We start from the raw sequence: 26,281 nt of genomic DNA, 5'->3' as shown, positions 1-26,281 counted from the left end.
TCTATAGTAGCATTAATAAAAATATGTTCAAGAACTCCATATTAGTCATTATATGTGTAATATGTTATAATAGGCATTTTCTAATTATTTAGAAAATGCTCATATAGGTTATTTGCACTAAAAGGGTTGTAAAAAGGAATAAAGTTTGCCTTTGCCTTTATTGATATTAAGTGTTATTCTAATATTGGTAGAATGCATCATTTTGTGCAAGCTTGTATTATTTTAGAGGTGATTTAACTCATGGGACACAAACCTGCATTTTCTCCATCTGTTAAAATGAATAAAAGAAATAATTGGCCACCGTTCAATAAAAGAGTCTATCACTACTGGTTAATATCTTTGTGTAGGTGTTCTAACTGCTAGTAAGATTTTATGTAAGTAATCTTATATTCAAATACAATTCTTTTGATCATTCTTATATAGAATTTTTACATAGAAGTGATGAAAAAGGAAGAAAATCCAACCCACAGTTCTCTTGATACTTAATTGTGTGTGTTCCTTTTTTCAAGTGAACCAATGTAATAGTGTACATTTTCAGAGTCAGTTTTGTTTTACTCCATATAGACTTGAAAGGGATCTAAATCAAATGTTCATTGACATAAAAAATAGCTATGATTATGGATCATCCTAGTTATAATACATGTACATCACTTTTCAAGTCCCATGTTGTAGATTTCTGTTCTTCCTGAAATTTAGCTGATCATCTAGCTATAAATTATATATATATATATATAGGAGGTACACTTAACTTATTTTGGTTAGTTTTTGAAAGTAGTTACTTAGTGTACTTTCCCAATAAAATTATCAATTGGAAATTAAGGGAGTTTAAGAAACCCTTTGGAACACTAGCCTGTCTCTTAGGTGTAGATGGAAATGTTTCTTTTTACTTATATGCATATTCTCAGTAATCAGACAAACACATGATTGATTGCTTCTATGGATCACAGGACATATGAACATAAATCATTTTCTTCCTCTTCTTTGTCTAGGGTGCTATACTTAACCGTATGCTAAGTAAGTATTTTAAATACGTATAGAACTATGTTTATTTGGTCACTGTATTTTGTTAGATGAATGTGTAAAAGACTATATACATATAGCTGCTTTACTGTTTAAATCTGTATCCATTATAAGTCTGATGAGTAGAAAGTTGTATTTAGTAAGAATCTAATTAATCAATCAGGTTTCCTTTTATTATAAATGGGATTTATTTTATCTCACTTAAAATTGTAATTTTAGAATGTCCTATAATATGTTAATGTGTACAAGTTTATTAGATGTTTCGAGGATATTCTTTAGGTATCCAGTTTGCATTTTATTAAAAAAACTTTGTGTTTCTTTATACATTAGTTTTATATTATCTTTTGCTATTTTAAGACATTGTCTTTGCATTTAATATATGTGCCATTGGTATAATAGTCTGTTTTTTTAGCATAGACATTTGTGTTATTTAATAAAGTATATTGTGTTATATCAGTATGCTTTTGTGGGTCAATGACTGCTTTTTTCACAGTATTTATTATTTTGATAAATATGTTCCATATTATGTGTTGCAGTTATATATTTCCAAGTATATGTCAGAATTAGATGTAGCAGTCATAATAATTGAATCAGTAATTACTTCAACTGTTTCAGTTTTTTGGTAGCGGAATGATCACAGATCCTTACGAGTTTCTGATTTTTGAGTTTTTAAAATGATCTAAATTTGTAACCTAAGCCATAATTTGTTGGCTGACAAAATTTGCCAAAGTTAAAAAAGTGGTATGTGTGCGCGTGAAATAAGTAATTCACTATTTTTACCATCTAAACTGTTCTTTGATTTCTAGGATTCTTAATGGTATCTCTTACATTAGTTTATAGTGAAGTAATTCTTGCAAATTCTACTGGAGTTCACTTGTATCACTCAGGATATTTTTGTTACCACCACATGAAGCTATAGATATTTTCAATTAAATAGTTTAGTATAGAACAAATATATTTTTTTCTACATGGAAATAATTTTAGTCATTTTTAGAAAGCACTTATACTTATTTAGTAATAGTTACGATTTCAAGATTTGGGTTATTTCTTTTTCTGTTTGCCTCTCCTGGATTTTGGCAGTTCCTAAGTGTATTAACTGCTTCTTTTTGCTATTAATACTTAGTCTTGGAATTGCAGTTTTTATTTACTAGTGAGTGAGCTATAACTTCAGAGAATTCCTATATCACTCCCTGATTCTAACAAGTAAGTTCCTCCTTTCCTCTTGAACCCAACACTAATACATGTGTTCTATATGTAAACTAAGTCATTCTAAAAAGTATAATTAATGAAGGAGTCAGTAAGGATTGGGTAATTTCCAAATAGCATCTACTCAATATTATCTTCTAACAAATCTAACATATAAAATCTTTTCCTTTTGCATTTTTTATTGAGCTGAAAGATAGCTTGAGTTTACAGTTAATTGAAATCAGCTACAAATCTGAACTACTTCAGTGTCACAAACTTGTTCTTAATTTATTAGATTGAAAGAAAGAAACTGAAAGTGAAGTTGCTCAGTCGTGTCCGACTCTTTGCTACCCCATGGACTGTAGCCTACCAGGCTCCTCAGTCCATAGAATTTTCCAGGCAAGAGTACTGGAATGGGTTGCCATTTCCTTCTCCCAGGGATCTTCCCGACCCAGGGATCAAGCCCATGTCTCCCACATTGCAGGTGGATGCTTTACCGTCTGAGCCACCCGGGAAGCAATTATTAGATTGAAATATCTGTGTATATACACATCTTTATATTCATATACCATGAAGGTAAAAGGTAATGAATTATGATTTACCTCTATATTCATATAGTGTTTGATTCTAGTTGTACACTAGAAGTCATAATTTGCAAGTTCACTATGGCATGGACTTGTAAAGATACAGTAGTTAGGTTGTAATTTAATATGAACTAGGAAAACAATACTATAACTCTTCACTATCAAAAGCCTAGATTATTGGCAATCTAAACTTGCTTTAAAAAAACCTAAATTAAGCAAAAAAGACTATAGTTAACCAAAATTGAGCCCATGTACTTAGCAGCTCTCATTTCCATGTTCTTTTAACTGTCAATTTGCACAGATTTGAGTGATCTGTTTTCTGAATCCACAATGAATTATTGTTGGGGAGATGCTACTTAAATAACACTGACAATATCAGAAAGTAGTGACTGATATTTTCAAGCAAGTGAGGACCTAAAATAGTTGAATACAACAATTTAGACAGTATGGCAGACTGATGATACTCATTTCCAGACACACAAGTCTGGCACAACTGTTAGACATGTAGCAGTATCTGTTACTCGTGTTTGTGACCCGGGGATAACAAAGATAGAGTAAACCATATCTAACAGATTTTTCTTGATGAAGCAAAGAATGTGATTCTCCTTGAATTTCGCATTGAAGATGACTGAAATACTAGTTTCCGTGCTTGAAGGAGTTGCACTCTTAGCCATCTAGAAATCTCTAGCTTCTCATAACTCAGAAATGCTTATACTCTGAAGGGTCCTGTATGTGTTTAATGTAACTGGAACCTTAACTACTGAAAGGTAAATAAGCTCAATTGAGAAGAACATAAAAGTGTACAGGCTTGCTATTTAGTTTTATGTAATGTTTGATGTTAGCTATTTATTATCTATTATATTTTCTTAATAATAGAAAAATAGGTACTTAAACATTTTAACTACTTTTAAATATATTTTGGATAGTTGTATAATACTGGCACAACAAATAAAGTACCATTTATTATTCCATTTGATTTGATTTTTTTGTATAGCTAGAATTATTATAATAAACATTTTATTCAAGTCCATCTCTTGAGTCTAAGCAAAAGTTTTTGGAAAAGTACTGAAGTTTGTTAGGTTTATAAGAAGAAAGTTGTAGAGGAATGCATACATAAACTTCAGACATAGAATTTTGTTTTAGACTTCTTTATACCTGAATAGCTTAGCTAATTTGCTAAATTTTTTGAAACTCTTGATTCCTGAAATGGGAGATAGGGTTTTGTAGAATGATATGAAATTTTTACTATAAATATAAATTTATAGTTCCCTTTATTGTGAAAATAAATTGCTTTTCTTTGCATGTTGTTTATCACAGTAACTCCTTCCCCTTTTTTTTCTAACAAAAGTTATTGAATAGTTATTTTGTACTTTATTTAAGTAACATAATTACTTAAATATGTTGTCTGTAAAATATCCTCTTTGCTTTCCTAGTTATAAATTCCTCAACTTTTTATGTTTTAAATCAATAAGGGTAACTTATACATTGAGAATATGACAGATTGGTTTGGAGAAAATATTATTTTTTTAACTTAAAGGAACACAAAATGAGGAATATAATCCTTTCTATAAAATATATACAACTTTGTTATTTGTTGTTAAATTTTCATCTTGTTATTCCAACTGATGCAAAATTCATTTTGAAAAACACTGAAATAATACAGATCTTTCTTCATTGTCAGCAGGATGAGATTGTCTGAAACGAAGAATAGGTATGGTAGTTTTCTTAGATTTTGTACCTCATAGGTGGCAAAGACACTATCAAAACATTTGTTAATAAGCTTTAAAATGTACTTAGGAGGTACTTTGAAAACCCACATGCACTGAAAGTAGCAGGTAAATTTTTGAGAAAATTTGTATTTTAGAAAATAACATAAAATTCCGAGTATGGTTTTTATTTGCTATAGATTATGTTAGCATGCTGCAAACATTAGAAATTGTTTTTAGAATCGACCTTAACTTAGAGAATGAGTGATGAGATACACAAATCGTATAGAATTAAGCTTAGTGTGGCCTAGTAGAATTCATTACATTTAAAATTTTTTAAAAATACTCATAATGTATTAGATTGAATTCAGTCTTTAATTATATGTATCTTGTATTATTAAATATTTTAAAACTAATAGGCAAGTGATTATTAAGTTCAAAATTGAAAATGTTAATATTAGTTTTGAACACATGGCTATACACATCAATTTATTCCTATGGTCTTAACATTTCTACCATCAATGTGTTCTAAATGATATTTGTTTTGTTTGTTAATTTTGTTGTTTTGGTATTTTGTTTTTCCTAAAACATTTATTTCAGGTTTGGATTGTCTTTTTCATAAACATTAATTCAATAATCTTGTTAGCTAAGGATAGAATTAACAGTGTTACAATTGAAATATATAGTAGTTTACTGGGTTTTTGTTTTCTGAAAAGATGTTTTTTAATATTATTTAGATACACCATAAATCTGTTTACCCTGCAGGTGTGATGAATGCAGACTGTGCTACCATTTTGGTTGTTTGGATCCTCCTTTGAAAAAATCTCCTAAACAAACAGGCTATGGATGGATATGTCAGGAGTGTGATTCTTCATCTTCTAAGGTAAGAGGGGAAAACCTGTAAGAAAAAGTCTTGTTTCTGTTTATTTTGATAGCTTTTCTACATCTCACCATCAGCTTCCTCAGTTTAAAAATAATTGGAATATGAAGGACCAACATTTTAATCTGATGCACTTGAAGAAAATATTGCTTTGGTGATTTTATTGCTCTTAAAGAGTAAAGAACTCTACTGAAGTATATAAATTTTCTCTATGAAATATTTTAGCTGTGTTGTGTAGCATGTTAAATAGTCATCTAGTAACCAAAACTTGTCATCTTCTTCTTATTTATCACCCCTAGGGAATAACCAATAAAACCCAATTTAATTTTATACATGACTCATCTTAATATATAATCAATATATGATGAATTTTTATAATGAGTGTTCTTTGAGAAAACTAGTTTTTATATACTAAAATTTTGTATGATAATTATTTTAGATAAGTAGAAAGGATGAAATACCTAAATATTTGTTTCATAGTTTATCTCCGAAAATAAACTATTGAAATTATATCCTTTGAATATCAATATTATAATCTTAGACTTCTCTGGTAGCTCAAACCTTTAACTGTGGTGATCAGCATTTTAAGATTACTATGTGTTTTATTTAAAATGTGTGAGTGAATAGCTGGACTCCTGATGCTTTGACTCACTTGACAGATATATTGAATATATTTGAACTAAGACAATACAATTAGGTTAAACAAATTATTCTTCTTTAAATAGACAACAAAAGCTGACTGTCTATTGTAATATGAACTTCAAGCCATCTTTCCTAAATGCCACTTCAGTGCATTTGTTTTTCTTAGGGCGAATTAAAATTGACACTGAATTACTGTCTGATTATGGAATCAAAAATACTCATTTTATCAGTTAAAATGATTTACTCAAGCTTACCACAGATGCCATCTGTAAAAGCTTTTGTATTAAAAATTACAGAAAAGCATTTGGCTATAGGGAAAAAAAACTCTTTATTGTTTTCTCAAATAATGAAATTTATTAAAATTTACATATTTTATATAATGGTTATTAAAATAGAATATTATGCATTTTATTTAATAATCAAAGCTTTTTTACTCAAGGTTTTTCAACTATATGATATCAAAAATAATTTTCCAGCTATTAAGACCCATATTTAAGATGGAGCATATTTAATATCAATATTTTATTACATAATTTAAAAATGCTTTCTAGAAATTATATTTAAGTGAAAAAATAATAGTGTACTATAGATTTTAAATAATCATCTTATGGGACTCTTTGTGATTTAATTTTTCTAAGTGTGTTTTTTGTTTGGGATTTTCTTCTACCCTCAAAAAGTAATTAGGAAAGCAATTTTTGAAAAAACATTAAAAAAAAAAGAAAAGAAAAAACATTTATTGCATTTTATAAATAAGTCTTTTTGTGTACATTCTTTTAAAAATGTTTTATACTACTCTAATTATGTAGCATTGTATTAAATCCAGAGTGCCTTTGTTAAGTTATGTAGTAACTTCATTAACGAACATTGAAAATGCAAGGGGATGTATTTCTCATATGTTAGGAATATATAAAATGAATATTTTGTAAATGCAGTAGGCGCATGCCAGTAGCCATTGAGTTGTTCCCGTATCTTGTTTTTCCCTCTGTTTGAGAGAATAAGATCTTTGAACTCTGAATGGAAATCTCTTAGTAAGATACGTTGTTGAAAAGTTGCATTGCACTTGCTGTACTCTGACCTGTGATTGAATGAACACCAGATGTAAACAGCCAGCATTTCCAAACTTTGATTTAAATATGGTATCTCACTGCTGAATGTCACAGCAGTTTATTGTAAGATTTACAGCAGTGAAATGGATTTATATTTTTATCATATCAAGATGAATATTATATACTTCTACTTTTTTCCTATGAAAAATTAAGCAATATAATAGTTAAGCTGAAAGTTGTGTTAGCGTTAGTTGCTCAGTCGTATCCAACTCTATGGGAATCTCATGGACTTTGGCCTCTGTCCATGGAATTCTCCTGCCAAGAATACTGGAGTGGGTTGCATTACCCTTCTCCAGGGGATCTACCCAACCCAGGGATTGAACCTGCATCTCTTATGTCTCCTGCACTGACAGGAAGGTTCTTTACCACTAGCACCTCCAGGGAAGCCGAATTCATTCCTTTGGATACTTGTGTTAAATCAACTCTGTTTTGCTCACTTTGAAAACTTTCATTCCTGACCAGCAGGTAGTAAATTTCTGTTTACATTTTCTCTTGTGAGGTGTTGACTAGTATTGGGTTCCAAGAAGAAAACATTGATAATGTCAGGTTTACAATTCAGTAAATTGCTGCAGAAACTCTCAAACTAAGAAAGCAGTATATTAACATCTGTCAAAAAATTAGTATCATTTGGGGGCCTAAAAGAAATCCAGAATAAAAGTTAATATGTTTTGCTTGTCCTTTATTCTCCTCTGGCTTTGGTGGAATGATATTTTTTAGTTAATACTAGGTATATTTGCCATGTTCATATATTATAATGATATGAAAAGCTAAGGTAAAAATAGTTATTGCCAGGAGAAAGGAATCAGTTGCCAATAAATTTAGGTGGGGGCAAGTGAGTATAAAATTGTTAATAGCCATAAATACGTATATATGATAGGATTATTAATCCAAGAAGTCTTAACTTTATTATAAACATTTGACTCCAGTGTAGTAAATTATTGTATAAGGTATGGGTGTGTAGTTGAAAATGTGCTTGAAAATGCATTGCACTTATACATTATTTAACTGTTAAAACATTGTCTCTAAATTTTTGCCTACTAGTGGAAGCTCTAAAATACTGCCATGCATACTCTGAGCAACATAATGTATTTATATATGACTTTGTCTTTGAAGTAATGGGTTTTCTTTTTCCGTAAGCTTTATGAGAGCAAAAATCTTCTGTCACTAATCCTGCCTATTGCTTTTAATTTCACTTTCACAGAAATGAAATTATGTAAACACAAAAGTCTAACAAGATTCATCATATCTCAATCCATGATATAAAGTTCTAGCTCATGAAAGATAAAATATACCCAAGTATATTAAATTAATAATAATATATAATTAATGATATTGATTTAATAACAATTTACCTAACAGAATGATTTTTTAACTGAGATATAATTGACTTACATTATGTTAGTTTCAGATATACAACATAATGATTCAATATTTGTATATAAAATTACTTTTATTCTATCCAAACCCACAAAGTATGATATAAGACTGTCTCTGCCTTATCAGTCCTTCATATCTAGGTCACTGCTGCTGATAGTCGCTTCAGTCATGTCCAACCCTTTGCGACCCCATGGACTATAACCTGCCAGGCTCCTCTGTCCATGGGATTCTCCAGGCAAGAATACTGGAATAGGGTGCCTTTCCTTCTCCAAGGGGTCTTCCCGACCCAGGGATCGAACCCAGGTTTCCCTCCATGCAGGCAGATTCCTTACTGTCTGTGCCACCAGGGAAGCCCATAGGTAATCACTAGGTTTCATTAAAAATGACCATCTACACGGGCTCAGATATAAACGTTATATGTAACACACATGGAGAGACAAATCTATACACATACATACAAACACATGCACAAAACATTTTCTTCTACAGATTATGCTTCAAAGATACTTAACTAAGGCAGTAGCTACCCAGGACAATGTGACGTGTTTGTATTCAGTGGGGCTAGTTCATTCCTACCAGTTACCAGCATTAGGTTTTTCCCCTTGTGCTTTGCTATGTTGTGAAAATACTGTTGCCATTGAATGCTGTATACCTGGAAAATCAGTGCATTTTGTTCTTACTCCTCTGCCTCACCCATCTTTTATTTTTTCTTCCATCCTTACTTTCATCCATTCTCCCTAGCCAAATACCTGAATTCATCTTCAGGTTTTCTTCATCCTGTCCCAAATAGACAGTCAGTCACTTGCTTGTACAAGGACTAGCTTGTACATTTGCTAGTCACAGAATCTTGTACAGGTGTTTCCTTAAATATATCTCCAGTTTTTCTTTGCTCCTTTTCTCTACTGTTATTGCTTTTATTCTTAGATTTGTTGATGTGGTATTCACACGGATTGATTTGCAGATATTGAAAAATCCTTGCATCCCAGGGGTAAATCCCACTTGATTATGGTGTATGATCCTTTTAATGTATTGTTGGATTTGGTTTGCTAGTATTTTGTTGAGGAGTTTTGCATCTATGTTCATCAGTGATATTGGTCTGTAATTTTATTTTTTTGTGATATCTCTGTCCAATTTTGATATCAGGGTAATGTTGGCCTCCTAGAATGAGTTTGGGAGTGTTCCTTCCTCTGCAATTTTCCGAAAGAGTTTCAGAAGGATAGGTTAATTCTTCTTTAAATGTTTGATAGAATTCATCCGTGAAGCCATCAGGTCTAAGACTTTGTCTGTTGGGAGTTTTTTAATGGCAACTTCAGTATCAGTATTTATGATGGGCCTGTTCATATTTTCTTTTCTATTTCTTTCTGGTTTAGTCTTAAGAGATTGTACCTTTATGAGGATTTGTCTATTTCTGCTAGGTTGTCCATTTTATTAGCATATAGTTGCTTATTGTAGTCTCTTACAATCCTTTGTATTTCAGTGGTGTCCATTGTAACTTCTCCTTTTTCATTTCTAATTGTATTTATTTGAGCCCTCTCCCTCTTATTCCACGTTAATATAGGGCACAATTCACTAGTCTCTCTTTTTTAGGGTATACTTGATATAGATCTCAACAACTGCTTTGTACTAAAACACCCCAAATGAGGATATTTTGATAGGGTTAAATGAACATGAATAAAATCCATTTGAAAGAATATATATATTCACCAGTGCCACTGAGGATTTAAATACACATCATATATTTTACAGTGACTGTGCCAGTTATGATTCTAGCTTTTCATCCCTGTTCATGCTGTGTTTTGTGAAAAGCCAAAGAGTATACATGACAGATCATTACCTGAGTACTACAAAATGAGCTGCCTTAGCTTGAGACTTCCATTTGGTTCACTCTTATTTCATCTTTCTAGTACTCTTTTTAGTGGTAATAAGTTGAATTCATATGCATGAAAATCTCATCTAAATCCATATGTAAGATTTTCTGGAACTGCAAACTTATGACACACTAGCTCAGGCAAGTGCGGTACTTTTTGATAATCATTTGTGTTAGAAATCCCTGAGTAGGGAAGTATGCTTTTTTTTTTTTCAATTTTTGTTTCATTTTTCACTTTTTTTTTTTGCATTGAGCAGCTAGAATTCTATAACTGAAATTCTTGTGTCAAAATGACATGTTGAATATTTATTAGCAAATAAAATAGTCATTGAGAATTTTGATTCTTTAAGAACTGCACAGAACAATCTCTCCAAGGAGTATCTTGCCACAATACATTAAACAAGCACATTTAATTGAACCTGGTGATATTGAAAATTGAATGTCTGAGCTTTATGTATTATGAAGATTTATGAAAAATATAAAATTAAAATGAGTTATCCTTTAAAGTTCTTCTAAATTTGAATTGTATAACTGACCCATAAAAGAGGACTTTTTAATATTTTTGCTATTCATTTGACCTCTGGGATTTTATCTGGCATTAGGTTAGATTTTAAGTTTCTAAATTTAGCATGGTTGACAGAGAAGTCATTTTCAGGTAAAACTTACACCGCTTAACCATCTTAATTCAGTATTCTTCTAGAACTTGTATGATGTTAGTGGTTATAACAATATGTTTTTTCAAACTTTCCTGAGTTTTGATTTTCCTTTTTACTGATACAGTTATGTAAAGTCTAGAGAAAAGTTGTTTACATACTATCCTAAATTAGAATCCCATAGAACAATTCTGGTAGTTTGTAAAAGTCTGAGAATTAAAACTGGTTATCCTTCATGATAGCTAGAGTTAAATATTTAAACTTCAGATTTCCTCTTTGCTAGATTTCCACACACTTCCAGTAGATCTTGTACCTTAACCTAGGCTAAATTCAGGCAGTTGCTGGTTACTCTAGAATTTTCCCTGGCAGGCATAATTGTATAAATGTCTTTTAAGTCTTAATTTGTAATAGAGTGCTTCAGATAATATTTTTATCAAGTACTTTGAGACTCGTAGCAGTGTTTTGTGATTTCGATAAAAAGTAATAACCATTAATAATTCTAACTATAGTTGGTAAAAAGTGAAAGTGAAAGTTGTTCAGTCAGTCATCTCCGACTATTTACTACCCCCTGAACTGTAGCCTGCCGGATTCCTCTGTCCATGGAATTTTCCAGGCAAGAATACTGGGAATGGGTAGCCAATCCCTTCTCCAAGGGATCTTCCAGATGCAGGGATCAAACCCGGGTTTCCTGTATTACAGGCAGATTCTTTACCATCTGAGCCACCAGGGCATTAACAATCTTTGTTTTGCTGAAAATTGTTACTTGGTAAAAATATTACTTGAAGATAGGGTTCATAAGCATGTCTAGGACAATCAAGTAAACTGCTTTTTGAGCCGGCAGTAATGATCAGTAAAAAGTTCAGTTTATTATATCAACATTCAATTTAAACAAATAAAACACACTAATTTTTTTTAAGCGCAATACCAACTATAGTAGTGTGCTTTATTTGTTTAAATTGAACATTTATGTACTGAACTGAACATTTTATTGGTCATTATTGCCTGCTCAAAAAAATTGTTTACTTGACTGTCTTAGACATGTTTCTGAACCCTATCTCCAGATAATATTTTTATCAAGTAACAATTTGCACCAAAACAGATTGTTTATGGTTATTCTTTGTAACAGAATTGGAATCTACACTGATCTGTTAATTCTGTAATCTAGGATAATTTTCATGTGAACTCTGCAGTACACATGAATCACACTGGCATATCCCAATAAGTTATGGTCGGGTAATCCTTAAGAACCTTTTCAAAAATAGGATTTCTTTCCTCTGGTAAAGTTTGTTAGTTTTTATGACATACATTTTTATATATCTCAGCATCATATTTACAGAAAAAGAAAATGATTAGGACCTCTAAAATACACAAATGTTTTCTCAATATTTTGAAAAATTGGAAAAACTAAATCACCTTTTAAGTTATACGTTCTACAAACTTGGAAAACCAAGCCATTTTCTAATTCAGATGGTATGTGGGTTTGATACGTTTAAATAACATGCTGTGAACCCTCTTATGGAATACCGTATGATGAGAAACTGAATCAACCAAGATAAATAAAGTGCAGTAGGGTGCCATATATAGGAATATCATTTAGAGATCACTAACTTCATTCTATCCTTTGGTTTCAAAAAATTTTGTTTTTATTTTGGAGGAAAAGTTACCTACTAAAAATCTGGTGGCTAAGCTGAAGGATATTTCATTACAACTTTTAACAAGTTAGTAAGAATATTTTTACCTTACTATCCCAGCATTTGAAACATTAATTTGGGGTTATGTAATATACCAAGGAGGAATGAAGAATATATTAATTATGTAAACTTACTATTCTAGTATTCATGTATAATGTGAGTATGAAAGACATTGTTCATTGCAAACTGATGGTCTTAATTGAATTAAGCAAGCCCATTCTCAGAGTTGTGAAAGGAACACCTGAATAATAGGAAAGGCTTAAATTCTAGCTTCAAAAAACAGAGAGATCATGTATTCTAGATGTACATACAGTTATATTTATATAGTTACTTTCTTCTAATTTAAACATTTAATTTTACCATTTCATCATTTTATAGAGTTACTTATTTCTTGAAGAATTGTCTTTCTAACCTATGTATTGTGGTTTCAGAAGTAACCTTTTGCATAAAACTTCAGTTCAGTTCAGTTCAGTCGCTAAGTTGTGTCTGACTCTGTGCGACCCCATGAGTCACAGCACGCCAGGCCTCCCTGTCCATCAGCATCTCCCGGAGTTCACTCAAACTCACGTCCATCGAGTCAGTGGTGCCATCCAGCCATCTCATCCTCTGTCGTCCCCTTCTCCTCCTGCCCCCAATCCCTCCCAGCATCAGAGTCTTTTCCAATGAGTCAACTCTTCGCATGAGGTGGCCAAAGTAGTGGAGTTTCAGCTTTAGCATCATTCCTTCCAAAGAAATCCCAGGGCTGATCTCCTTCAGAATGGACTGGTTGGATCTCCTTGCAGTCCAAGGGACTCTCCAGAGTCTTCTCCAACACCACAGTTCAAAAGCATCAATTCTTCGGGGCTCAGCTTTCTTCACAGTCCAACTCTCATATCCATACATGACCACTGGAAAAACCATAGCCTTGACTAGATGGCCCTTTGTTGGCAAAGCAATGTCTCTGCTTTTTAATATGCTATCTAAAACTTAGACTTCTTTAAATCTAAGCTAAGAGAATTAAGGGAAGCCTGGCATGCTGAAGTCCATGGGGTCGCAAAGAGTCGTACATGACTGAGCTACTGAATTGACTGAAGAGAATTAAACGTATGAACTCTGATAGCTAATGAAATTGAGTTCTGATATCAAATATATTTAAGCATTCTAACCTTGATTTTCTGCTAGAATCCTATCAAGATTAAAAAGAAACTAAAAATTAAGGGTTAGTGTCCTGTGTTACATTGGCTATGTTACATTATGACACTCATTTTTAAAAATTAAATTTATTTATTTTTAATTGAAGGATAATTGCTTTACAATAATTGTATGGTTTCTGTGGACCATCAGCATGAATCAGCCGTAGGCATACCTATGTCTCCTCCCTCTTGAGCTTCCCTCCCACCTTCCTCCCCATCCCACACATCTAGGTTGTTACAGATACCTGGTTTGAGTTCCTTGAGTCATACAGCAAATTCCCATTGGCTGTCAGTTTTCCATATGGTAGTATATAAGGTTCCATGTTGCTCTCTCCCTGTGTCCCACTGTCTCCTTCCTCCCCACTACCCCGTGTCCATAAGTCTGTTGTCTTATGTCTGTGTCTCTGTTGCTGCCCTGCAAGTATCAGTACCGTCTTTCTAGATTCTCTATGTATGCACTAGGCACATACCCTGAGGAAACCAAAGTTAACACACTCATTTTTGACATTCTGAAATTAGAATGTGTATCTACAAGTAGCTTGTTTCTTTAAGTGATAATATTTCTTTTTTCCATAAAAATTTGCCATGAGGTTCAGAGTTATAAACTGAGTCATTGTTGAGTAAGAAAGTAGAGTAATTTAAAATGTACAGAAAGTTGAAGTATGCAGCGTGATGTAGAGGTAAGAGCTTTATAAGCTTTGAAAAGAAGCAAACTGAGTTCAGATATTATTAATAACTATTTACAATGTTTGTGACCTTCAGCAAGTTGCTTCACTTAATGTGAGTTTCAGGTTGCTCATTTGTGAAAAGTTTAGTGGCAATATTTAGAATTTACTTTATCAAGGTGTATGTGGTCAGTAAATAACATGTCTTCTTAATGACTTCTTAAAAATAAGCAGTCATTTTAGCTGTGGAGAGAAGGGTTCAAAATCAGCGATAATGTTCTGATTTTTCAACTGTAAATTTTTTTTTAAGTAATCTGAAGAGCAGTTTGCTGTGTTTTATATTTTATCTTTACACATTCCAAGTAAAAATTTTTTCTTTTCTCAGAGTTCTACACTAAATAGAGTAAGGTCATGTCTAAGACATAACTGATACAGGTAAGAGTTCTTTTTTAGGGAAAAGTGTTTTTAACCAAAATCATGTTTTGTTAATAGGTGAAGAAATATCAAAGAAATTTCCCATAGACTGGAGGAATATTATTTCCATGTCAAGGTCATGAAAGCTATAAACTTGAAACTGAGATGAAAGTAAAAAGTAAATAAAATTTAAAAGTAGCAAACTACTGAAGATAGTTGTAAGATAACTTATGAATTTACTTTATCAAGGTGTATGTGGTTTGGTAACAAAAGACTCATCAAGCCTAACAAATAGCTTTTAGAGAAATAAAGTAAAAATGTTAGTCACTCAGTCATGTCTGACTCTTTGCAATCCTATGGACTGTGGCTTACCAGGCTCCTCTGTCCATGGGATTATCCAGTCAAGAATACTGGAGTGGGTTGCCATTTCCTTCTCCACTGGCTCTTCCTGACCCAGGGATCAAACCTGGATCTCTCAAATTGCAGGGAAATTCTTTACCATCTGAAGCATCAAGGACAGGCAACATACCCTTTTTTCACATAAATGTTGCCGTACCTTTAAGGATGGAAATGTGGGGGGTTCTGGGCCATCATTTTTACATTCCTTGTGGTACCTGGAAATTAAAGTTATTAACTTTTAGGGCAACTGTGTAAATACATTTAGAATTCCGTAAAATGATTATGTGCCTTCAATATGTCTCACAAACATTTGTGCCAAAAGAAAGCTTCCCATGAAGTAAATAAGTCAATTTGTACTCATTCTCAGATGCTACTAATTCTCAGATGCTACTAATTCTCAGATGCCTTTCTCTCAAAAAGGTAGAATTTAATACATGCTTTATTTGTTTAAGTTAAAGGGCAGTGATTTATACATGTAAATTCCTAAGAACCCTGACTTGACACCTCATACCTTTCTCTCTCTCTCTGCCACCTGCTCCCCTGATTCTCAGTGGAAGAAACCATTAATAATATACATTCTTAATAATAGTTTATAAATGTCTATATTTGTTTACCTTCATGTAACTTTAAAAGTAGAATATCTCTTCTGGGAATATCAAATATGCTAGTCTTAAAAAAAAATTCTTGAACTTCTGATTTTGATATTATAATTTGAGATTTTCATCACTTGTCAATCTGCCTAGCCCAAATTTCAGTGATTTCCCTTCAAAGTATAGCCTACAAACATCTGCATTAGGGTCATCTAAAGTACTGTTAGGGCTTCCCTGATAGCTCAGTTGGTAAAGAATCTGCCTGCAATGCAGGAGACCCTGGTTTGATTCCTGGGTTGGGAATATCTGCTGGAGAAGAGATAGGCTACCTACTCTAGTATTCTTGGGCTTCTCTTGTGACTCAGCTGGTAAAGAATCTGCCTGCAATGTGGGAGACCTGGGTTGGATCCCTGGGTTGGGAAGATCTCCTGAAGAAGGGAACAGGCTACCCACTCCAGTATTCTGGCCTGAAGAATTCTGTGGACTGCATGGGGTCACAAAGAGTCAGACATGACTGAGTGACTTTCACTTTCACTTTCAAAGTACTGTTAAATAGGCAGTGTGGAGGGCCCATGCAGATGTGCTAAATCAATATTCCTGGAATGACGCCCAGCAATCAGCATTATTATAAGCACCACAGGTGATAATTATACTTACTTACTAACGTTTAAGAACCTCGGGTCAAAGAACCTTCTTTGACCCTAATTTCTTTTAAATTCCTTACACACAGTTTTGTCTCTGAAGTATTCACTTATTGTACCTACAGAATATCATTCATTCTCAGACTTTATTCTTCTCTAATGGGACTTTCTTTCAACCTGACAAGCAGGTTCAAGATAGACTGAGTTAGGTTCAGTACTGTAGTATCTGTAATATTCCCTTTCTTCTTTGCTCATTCTGGAATTGTCCAGCAGTATCTCAAGGATCTTCTCTGAGCTATCGATTCTCTTTGTCCCCATCAATCTTCCTGTTACTCAGCTTCGTATTTTTTTCTACTTTTATATAGCTGTTGATACTGTTGTACTTCTTTTTTACAAATTCCTTCCTTGCCTTTAGGTTTCCCTGGTAGCTCAGACAGTAAAGAATCCACCTGCAATGTGGGAGCCCTGAGTTTGATCCCTGGGTTGGGAAGATCCCTGGGAGGAAGCAATGGCAAACCCACTCCAGTATTCTTGCCTTAGAGAATCACCATGGACAGAAGAACTTGGTGGGCTACAGTCTGTGGGGTCGCAAAGTCGGACATGACTGAGCGGCTAAACACATACATCTTTGCCTTCAGTGCACCTGTTTTCTTCTGGTTTTCTCTCCCTTTTATCAGACTTTTTTTTTTTTTACCTTTTGATAAGCTTCTTTTGCCTGTTCTCACTGTCTTTTCTCACTCTGCAGGTGATAGCATCCAAACCTAAGGGTCACTACAGTACCAGTTTTGCTACAGGAATACCTGGGACTTAAGATTAATGATCCATCTACTTACTTTCTCTGGGTTAATGTTAATCAAGAGAGAGAAAGTTTCTATCTTTTAAAATATTATCTTTCAATCTAATAATTAGGACATAATGTAATGATAAATTTATATTACATTTACAAAAAATAAGTGTTATTTGGCCATTTCCATTATCTTATAGTCTCCATTTCAGAGAAGGCAATGGCACCCCACTCCAGTACTCTTGCCTGGAATATCCCATGGATGGAGAAGCCTGGTGGGCCCTCCATGGGGTCACTAAGAGTCGGATACGACTGAGCGACTTCACTTTCACTTTTCACTTTCATGCATTGGAGAAGGACATGGCAACCCACTCCAGTGTTCTTGCCTGGAGAATCCCAGGGACGGGGGAGCCTGGTGGGCTGCCGTCCATGGGGTCGCACAGAGTCGGACACGACTGAAGCGACTTCGCAGCAGCATAGTCTCCCTTTACTATAAAGCTTGAATAGAATATGCTTAACTAGAAGAATACACAACAGCTTGATCTCCAGGTGAAATATTAGTGTGAAGATATGATTAAATATAATTGAGGTGTCAGACTGTATTTGAGTTTTGTTTAACTTTAAAGCTAGAGAGTAGTAATTCAAAATAGCAAATTTTTAGTGTAATAAAACTAATATCCTTTATATAAGTCTTGCTTTAAAAAATTCATGTTTCTTACTCTTTTTTTTCTCCTTTTTTATTCTCTGGCTCTACTTTTCTGAAGAAATTTGAAGTCAGAAAAAAGAATTACATATCTTTTGTGTGTTTTAAAAATTTTTTTACAGATGTAATGCATGGTTTTTGTAGAGTATTTGGAAAATTTTAAAAACAGAAAGAAAAATACTAAAAATTACCTGCATGTAACTGCATTATATGACAATTTCCCATAGTGTTAAATACTCTTTTCTAATGAGATTTTTAAAGTACTGTACAGTATTTTTTTGCTCAGATAGACTCAGTGTAGTTTATGAGTCAAAAAAATGAACATTTTAAAAATAAAAAAGAACACCCTACTAGTAATAATATTAGTAATTAATATTCATTGAGTACCTCTATGTGCCTAGCATTATGTAAGCACTTAAAATGTATAATCTCATTTAATCCTCACTATATGATATATTACTGGTTTTATGATAGTTACTATTTTTCAGCCCCTTTTTGTAGATTAAAAAAGATGAGGTTCAAAGAAGTTGAGTTTTACACAGCAAATATGTGGTATAACAGTGATTCAAACCCAGATCTGCCTGATTCAAAGCCTTGTTTTAGAAATTTGATTCTCTATTCCTTGTTGCAAGAGGTTCTCAAATTAGATTTTGTCCTGAAGCCACTTTAGATTTTCATCATATAGAAACTCAGTTAATTTTTTTTTTTTTTTAACAAATAAACACTGGTAGTAATAGGAAAAGGAAAAGTGTTTGTTAAATGGGATCTGTTCCGATCTTTTTAATGAATAGGAGACTTAAGGTAATTCTTAAATAAATAAATTAAAGATGTTTCCCCTATAAAGTATTAAAAGATGGACTATAATTCCTCAAGGCCCTTTCTTTATAAAATTCAGTGAAATAAGTGTCTATGTTTAGGGAGCTGCCGCTTGACAACATAGATGATTTATGTGGTCCTGGCAGAATCTAATCTATTGTAGTTGGAGGGAAGTGAGGGAAGGGATCTAAAAGTGAAAAAAAAATTTATTAGGCATTAAGCACTGTGTTTTAGCTGAGTCAAATATTACTGCCTAATGTATGTCATGAGTTGTAAAAGTCTGAAAGTCTGTACTGTAAAGAGAAACTAAAACCAACCACGTGCAATCTTTTTGCAAAGATAGTTTAAGAATATTTGGATTTGTACCACGTAAGCCACTTTATGTATAAACTGGAAGGTTTTGTATATTTTTTCAATGTTAACGTAATTTTACAGTAAAAAATCTTATTCAAAAACAAATACCTTGTTTGTCGGTAGATCAAAACTATTTGTTATGCAATTTAGACTCATATGGGTTAGTTCTTTTGTTAATTCTTTTGTTGTTCTTTAACCAAAGAGTATGAAATTGTTACCTCATCTATAAAATGTTTAAAAATGTTTCATTTCTTCTTGACAGATAAAGATCCATCTATGTAGCTTTTTATTCCACTGTATCTTGACCTGTGATCTAGCTCAGCCATCTACATTCTTTTGTGATTTCAGACTTCTATAGGTTATTTTAGCTAGCTTTAATAAAATTTTCTCTTTTTTCCTTTGGACCATATTCATATGCTAAATTTAAACTCTGGTCACCTAAGATGCAATCTATTTTAATGTTTTCTCTGAAGGTTTCTTAAAGGTTTATGTTGCAGTGTTATATTGTCATTGAAGTTAAGTTGGTTTTTTGTTAAATGTACCTTCGATAATGGCTACAAATGATTATCTGCTTCGCTGGTTTGAAAACTCTTTAAGGTATGCCTATAGAGGTTAAAATTTTTTAAGAATCACTTTGAAAAGTTCAAAATGCATCAGAGCATTTTTTTCAGTTCACTTTTGTGTTCCTGAGGGACTCGACTATTTTTTCAACTTCTAAAGACAAAAATAGTATTCTAAAATTCTGTTTTTAAAATATAGATTAGCAGATATCTGTGATCCAGTTTCTGAAGCATAGATATATAAGGTGTGTGTGTGTACATTAGTCACTCAGTGGTATCTGACTCTTTGTGACCCTACGGACTGTCTAGCCTGCCAGGCTCCTCTGTCCATGGAATTCTCCATGGAATACTGGAGTGGGTTGCCATTTCCTTCTCCAAAGGATTTTCCCAATCCAGGGATCGAACCTGAGTTTCCTGCATTGCAGGCAGATACTTTACCATATGAGCCACCAGGGAAGTCAATAAGATATATAGATAATAAGAGGATATATAGTAATATATATAATATAATATAGTCTAAAGCAAATCATGAACATGAGATGTTTCAGCATTATTTTCTTATTTTAATGCAACTGTTTCAAGAAAAAAATTGTTACTTAAATAACTCAATTCAAACTTTATTCCAGGATCCAGTCATTAGTTTACTTACCATTAAAGTCAATTTATCTCCACTTGATGCCATTTTAGGATTATGAGTGAAGTAGATATTTTTAGAAAGTTTTATTTTCTCTTTTGAAGAAGACAAAGTGATATATAATTTAGACATCTCCCAACCCTTTCCCTGTGACATTTAGTGAAGATGTGGAAGCTTTACCCTGTTTACACCATAAATACTATATAAAGTATAATCTTATTCTCCTTTTCTCTTTGACTGCTGCTTTTGAGTTCTGCTACTCATGGTCTAATTTTTGCTGTGAGATAAACTTTTGTTTATTCATGACTGCAGTTCCCAAATCCTCCAGTTTTCTCTTTTTTCGTAGTCTTTCACCTCTTCTTGTTTTTCCCAGACTTAGTGAGAACAGCATTTGGAAACATGACATTCTATATATTTATCAACTGTATTATGTTCCTTCATCAGTAAAAAGCTCCCCTAAGATAGAAACCTCCCTCAGTCAGTTCAGTCACTCAGTTGTGTCTTAACTCTTTGCAACCCTGTGGACTGCAGCACTCCAGGCTTTACTGTCCATCACCAACTCCCGGAGCCTGCTCAAGCTCATGTCCATAGAATCAGTGATGCCATCCCACCATCTCATCCTCTGTCATCCCCTTCTCCTCCTGCCTTCATTCTTTCCCAGCATCAGGGTCTTTTCCAATGAGCCTATTCTCATTCACATCAGGTAGCCAAAGTATTGGTGCTTCAGCTTCAGCTTCAGCATCAGTCCTTCCAAGAATATTCAGGATTTCCTTTAGGATTGACTGGTTTGATCTCCTTGTAATCCAAAGGACTCTCAAGGATCATCTCCAACACCACAGTTCAAAAGCATCAATTCCTCAGTGCTCAGCTTTCTTTATAGTCCAACTCTCACATTTGTACATGACTACTGGAAAAACAATAGCTTTGACTAGATGGACCTTTGTCAGCAAAGTAACCTCTCTGCTTTTTAATATGCTGTCCAGGTTGATCATAGCTTTTCTCCTAAGCAGCAAGCGTCATTTAATTTCATGGCTGCAGTCAACATCTGCAATGATTTTGGAGCTCCCCAAAAATAAAGTCTCTCACTGTTTCCATTGTTTCCCCATCTATTTGCCATGAAGTAAGGGGCCAGATGCTGTGATCTTAGTTTTCTGAATGTTGAGTTTTAAACCAACTTTTTCACTCTCCTCTTTCACTTTCATCAAGAGGCTCTTTAGTTCTTCGCTTTCTGCCATAAGGGTGGTGTCATCTGCATATCTGAGGTTATTGATATTTCTCCCAACAATCTTGATTCCAGCTTGTGGTTCACCCAGCCCAGTATTTCTCATGATGTACTCTGCATATAATTAAATAAGCAGGGTGACAATATACAGTCTTGACCTACTCCTTTCCCAATTTTGAACCAGTCTATTGTTCCATGTCCAGTTCTAACTGTCGCTTCTTGACCTGTATACAAGTGTCTCAGGAGACAAGTCAGGTGGTCTGGTATTCCCATCTCTTGAAGAATTTTCCACAGTTTGTTTTGATCCACACAGTCAAAGGCTTTGGCATAGTCAATAAAGCAGAAGTAGATGTTTTTCTGGAACTCTCTTGCTTTTTTGATGATCCAGCAGATTTTGGCAACTTGATCTCTGGTTGCTCTGCCTTTCCTAAAGCCAACTTGAACATCTGGAAGTTCACTATTCACGTACTGTTGAGGCCTGAGTTGATGAATTTTGAGCATTACCTTGCTAGTATGTGATATGAGTGCTATTGTGCGGTAGTTTGAACATTCTTTGGCATTGCCTTTCTTTGGGATTGGAATGAAAACTGACCTTTTCTGGTCCTGTGGCCACTGCTGAGTTTTCCTCTTGTTCGTTTCCAAGGCAAACCTTTCAATAGCACAGTAATCCAAGTTAATGCTCCAACCAGTAATGCTGAAGAAGCTGAAGTTGAATGGTTCTATGAAGTCCTAGAAGACCTTCTAGAACAAACACCCAAAAAAGATGTCCTTTTCATTATAGGGGACTGGAATGCAAAAGTAGGAAGTCAAGAGATAACTGGAGTAACAGGCAAATTAGACCTTGGAGTACTTAATGAAGCAGGGCAAAGGCTAACAGAGTTTTGCCAAGAGAACGCACTGGTCATAAAAAACACCCTCTTCCAACAACACAAGAGAAAACTCTACACATGGACATCACCAAATGGTCAACACCAAAATCAGATTGATTATATTCTTTGCAGCCAAAGATAGAGAAGCTCTATATAATCAACAGAAAGAAGACCAGGAGCTGACTGTGGCTCACATCATGAACTCCTTATTGCCAAATTCAGACTGAAGTTGAAGAAAGTAGGGAAAACCACTAGACCATTCAGGTATGACATAAATCAAATCCCTTATGATTATACAGTTCAAGTGACAAATAGATTCAAGGGATTAGATCTGATAGACTATGGACGGAGGTTCCTGACATTGTACAAGAGGCAGTAATCAAGACCATCCCCAAGAAAAAGAAATGCAAAAAGGCAAAGTGGCTGTCTGAGGAAGCCTTAAAAATAGCTGAGAAAAGAAGAGAGAAATGGAAAGATAGACCCATTTGAATGCCAAGTTCCAAAGAATAGCAAGGAGAGATAAGAAAGCCTTCTTCAGTGATCAATGCAAGGAAATAGAGGAAAACAATAGAATGGGAAAGACTAGAGATCTCTTCAAGAAAAATAGAGATACCAAGGGAACTTTTCATGCAAAGATGGACACAATAAAGAACAGAAATGGTATGGACCTAACAGAAGCAGAAGATATTAAGAAGAGGTTGCAAGAATACACAGAAGAACTATACAGAAAAGATCTTCATGACCCAGGTAACCACAATGGTGTGATCATTCACCCAGAGCCAGACACCCTGGAATGCAAAATCAAGTGGGCCTTAGAAAGCATCACCATGGACAAAACTAGTGGAAGTGGTAGAATTCCAGTTGATTTATTTCAAAACCTGAAAGATTTTGCTGTGAAAGTGCTGCACTCAACATGCCAGCAAACTTGGAAAACTCAGCGTGAACCTCCCTAATAAGACCAAATAGAGTTCATTGCTTTTTTTTTTTTAATAACGCACCATGGCAATTTGAGGGGTTGTGGCATGGAAATCCTGCAGTCTGAAACAGACACCGTTAAACAACATTAAATAAAGAATATAAAAGGAGACAACAGAAATGGTCATATCTGTTCTCTATCTTAAATGTGTGGACTATCCAGACTACTATTTTTAAAAGGCTGATTTTCCTTTTTAGTCCAGTCCAAGTAAATTTTGTCCCTGAGTTCAACAAGATCCCCATAGAAAGCAACTTATTTTTTTTCATTCCAGTACCTTTAAACAAGCTCTGATGAATTTTCTTCTTTTGGGTGACTTGCGGCTTTTCCAGTCTTCTGAGGTATTATTAATAATAGTTCTCTTTTTTAATATAGAAAATCCACTCCAATTTAATGTGAAGGTTTCAGACTCTCAAGCAGTTCAGAGTTTCTCCTCTCACCAGCGTCCTGCTTTAAGCTGGGAAGTCTACAGTTTGAAAAGGGCACATCCTGGACTTTGACTCCTGTGCCTGCTTCCTTTTGTGAGGTTTTAGTGGTTCCTCACTGCTTAGGGCTTCCCTACTACTGTTTCCTTGAAGTGAGAGAGGTGTTCTTCAGTGGGCTACATAGAACTCATTTTCTGAAGTTTTTAAGTCTTTAGTCTTTTGGCTCCTCCCTGATTGGCATAGGCACACTCCCACTAGACTGTCCCTGTTTGGCTGGATCCCTTTCTAAACAACAGAGTCTTGCTCTCTTTCGTGGGTCTTTCTCATTTGTCCTGTAAGCTAAGAAGAGCAGTCATTCCCCCTGCAGCACTGCATCTTTGCTGCTCTGCCTTTACAACTAGATAGATGCTCATCTGAGTGTCCCTCAAAACTCCGAGGGGACAGGGTCTCTGAATACGCTTCAAAAGCATCTCCCACCAATCTCAGTGTCCTTGGGACTCCTAAGAACAAACACTCTGAATACTTTTCAGAAAGACTGTCTCATATATTGACTTCCTATGGAGTATATCTTTTAAAGAAATCCTTACTCTCCAATCTCACTTTTCCTCATTCTTCAAGCTTCTCCTTTGATGAATCTTTGTATGTATGAGTCTTTGAACACAATACTTTCTAAAGTATATTATCAGTGAATATTTTGAAAACATGAAATTTTAGACTTTTTATGAGAGACTGAGAGAGAAAATTTCACCTACCCTTTATTTAGTCATTTTGTGTGAGAAGGTCAAATCATTCTCAAATCATCATGACTCAAAACCATCATTCTTTTTTCTTAATTTGTCCACTTCTTCACTTTCTGCCAGTTTCTTCTTCTCAAGACCCCCAGAACATCATCTTCTTTCTGATTTTATCTACCTCTCCTTTTTGAAGCTATGATTTGGCATTTTAATGGATACTTTTAAAAAACAGAGTCCTCTGTTATAATTCATTAACTTTCTCTGCATTCACTATATTGTTTCATCTTAAATGTGTTGTTTTTTTTTCTTCTCTCTTCTGCCTAAAAATAACTGGGGGAATTTGTAGACTTAGATTCACTACAAATTTTATGGTTCCTAAGTTAAACCAAGCCTCATTGCTGTTTTTTATGAGTTCCTTATCAGATTTCTTTTAGCAGTTATTTCCGATATTTGCCACATTTGTCAAGTCTCAGTTTTATTTACAGCACCCTCATTTTTTTCTAGATAACTCTGTCTCTTACTTTACTGAGGAAAAAAGGGGCCATAACCTTATCTTATCACATCCCAACCTTAGAAAGTCTTTTGTTACTTTCAAAATACCTCAATCTCTTATTTCTTTTCTTTTCAGAAGAAAAATACATATGTCACTTACTTTTGTTCTTTATTCCAAAAATCTTTCTCTTCAAAATCTAAGTTTCTGTTTTCATCAAGGCCCCCTACAAGGTTTTTCCAATCAGTCCTTTGAAAGATCACTTGTCACCTGTCCTTCCAAGTTGCAAAACTCAAAGAAGCTCTTCATTGCCCACTGCTCTGTGGTGGATGGTGAAAACCGACAGACGTCAGAGTTTTATCCTGGACTTTCAAGGCTGTCTATAATCTGGCCTCATGCTAATATTCCAGATACATCTGTTCCTGTCTCACTGTCTGTCTCCCCTCTCCCCACTCCCTTCCCTCTCCCTTTTACAGAGATCATCAGAGTGTCATGTTTGTTTGTTTGTTTAGTGATATATTCAGCTAAATCCTAATTTTCCAAGTAGTCTTTAGGACTAAACTAAAATTCTTTTGCATTTTGCTAAACTGTTGATTTGACATTTGGTAGATGTTTCTTTGTATTGTTATTCATCTTTTTATGTCTTGGCTGTCCTTACCAGCTACATTGCAAACTCTTAGAGACTATTTTTTTCATAATTTTTTTAAGACCGGAACCTGAATGTTACACATGATTTTTCCAAAGATAGATTTAAAAGCACTCCTGGTAGTGCTTAACTGCTAGCTTGTTTCCTATTTGTTGTCATTGAAATTATTTTTTAAACTTTCATTTTACTGAATGGCAACAGAAGTGGTACAGATTCTAAGTTTTGCCTTAGATGCCCAAGGCTATTTTTTTGAGCAATAAATGGATGTCTGAAACATAAATTTCTTCCAGTGATGACCCAAATATGCAGAAAAGACCTAGAATAAGAGACATAAGAGAATGTCTCTTCAGCATGTTTAAAATACTGTCCTTTCTTAGAATTGTTTCTGTCTAGGTCAGTCAACATTTCTGTTAACATTTTAAAGTGCCTATTGATAATGGTAAATTGACTTGAAATAGAGATAACAGTTTTTAGTTAAA

At 34.0% G+C, this 26,281-nt stretch overlaps 1 protein-coding gene across 6 annotated transcripts in view; it reads left to right on the top strand.

Moving 5' to 3' along the window:
• The window catches only part of PHF14 (PHD finger protein 14), a 201,063-nt gene that overhangs the window by 137,224 nt on the left and 37,558 nt on the right, over positions 1–26,281 (top strand). For 5 of the 6 annotated variants that reach the window (XM_010845426.1, XM_010845425.1, XM_010845424.1 and 2 more), the window contains exon 17: positions 5,261–5,378. In XM_010845426.1, coding sequence (XP_010843728.1) covers positions 5,261–5,378 — 118 coding nt within the window. Of the gene's footprint in view, positions 1–989; positions 1,015–5,260; positions 5,379–26,281 lie in introns of those variants that run through there. The other variant, XM_010845430.1, reaches the window with a different exon arrangement.

The sequence above is a fragment of the Bison bison genome, unplaced genomic scaffold (genome assembly GCF_000754665.1).
Source record: "Bison bison bison isolate TAMUID 2011002044 unplaced genomic scaffold, Bison_UMD1.0 scf7180017864216, whole genome shotgun sequence".
Taxonomy (NCBI): Eukaryota; Metazoa; Chordata; class Mammalia; order Artiodactyla; family Bovidae; genus Bison; species Bison bison.
The sequence above is the reverse complement of the archived record's forward strand: the minus strand, read 5'-3'. Positions and strand labels throughout refer to the sequence as shown.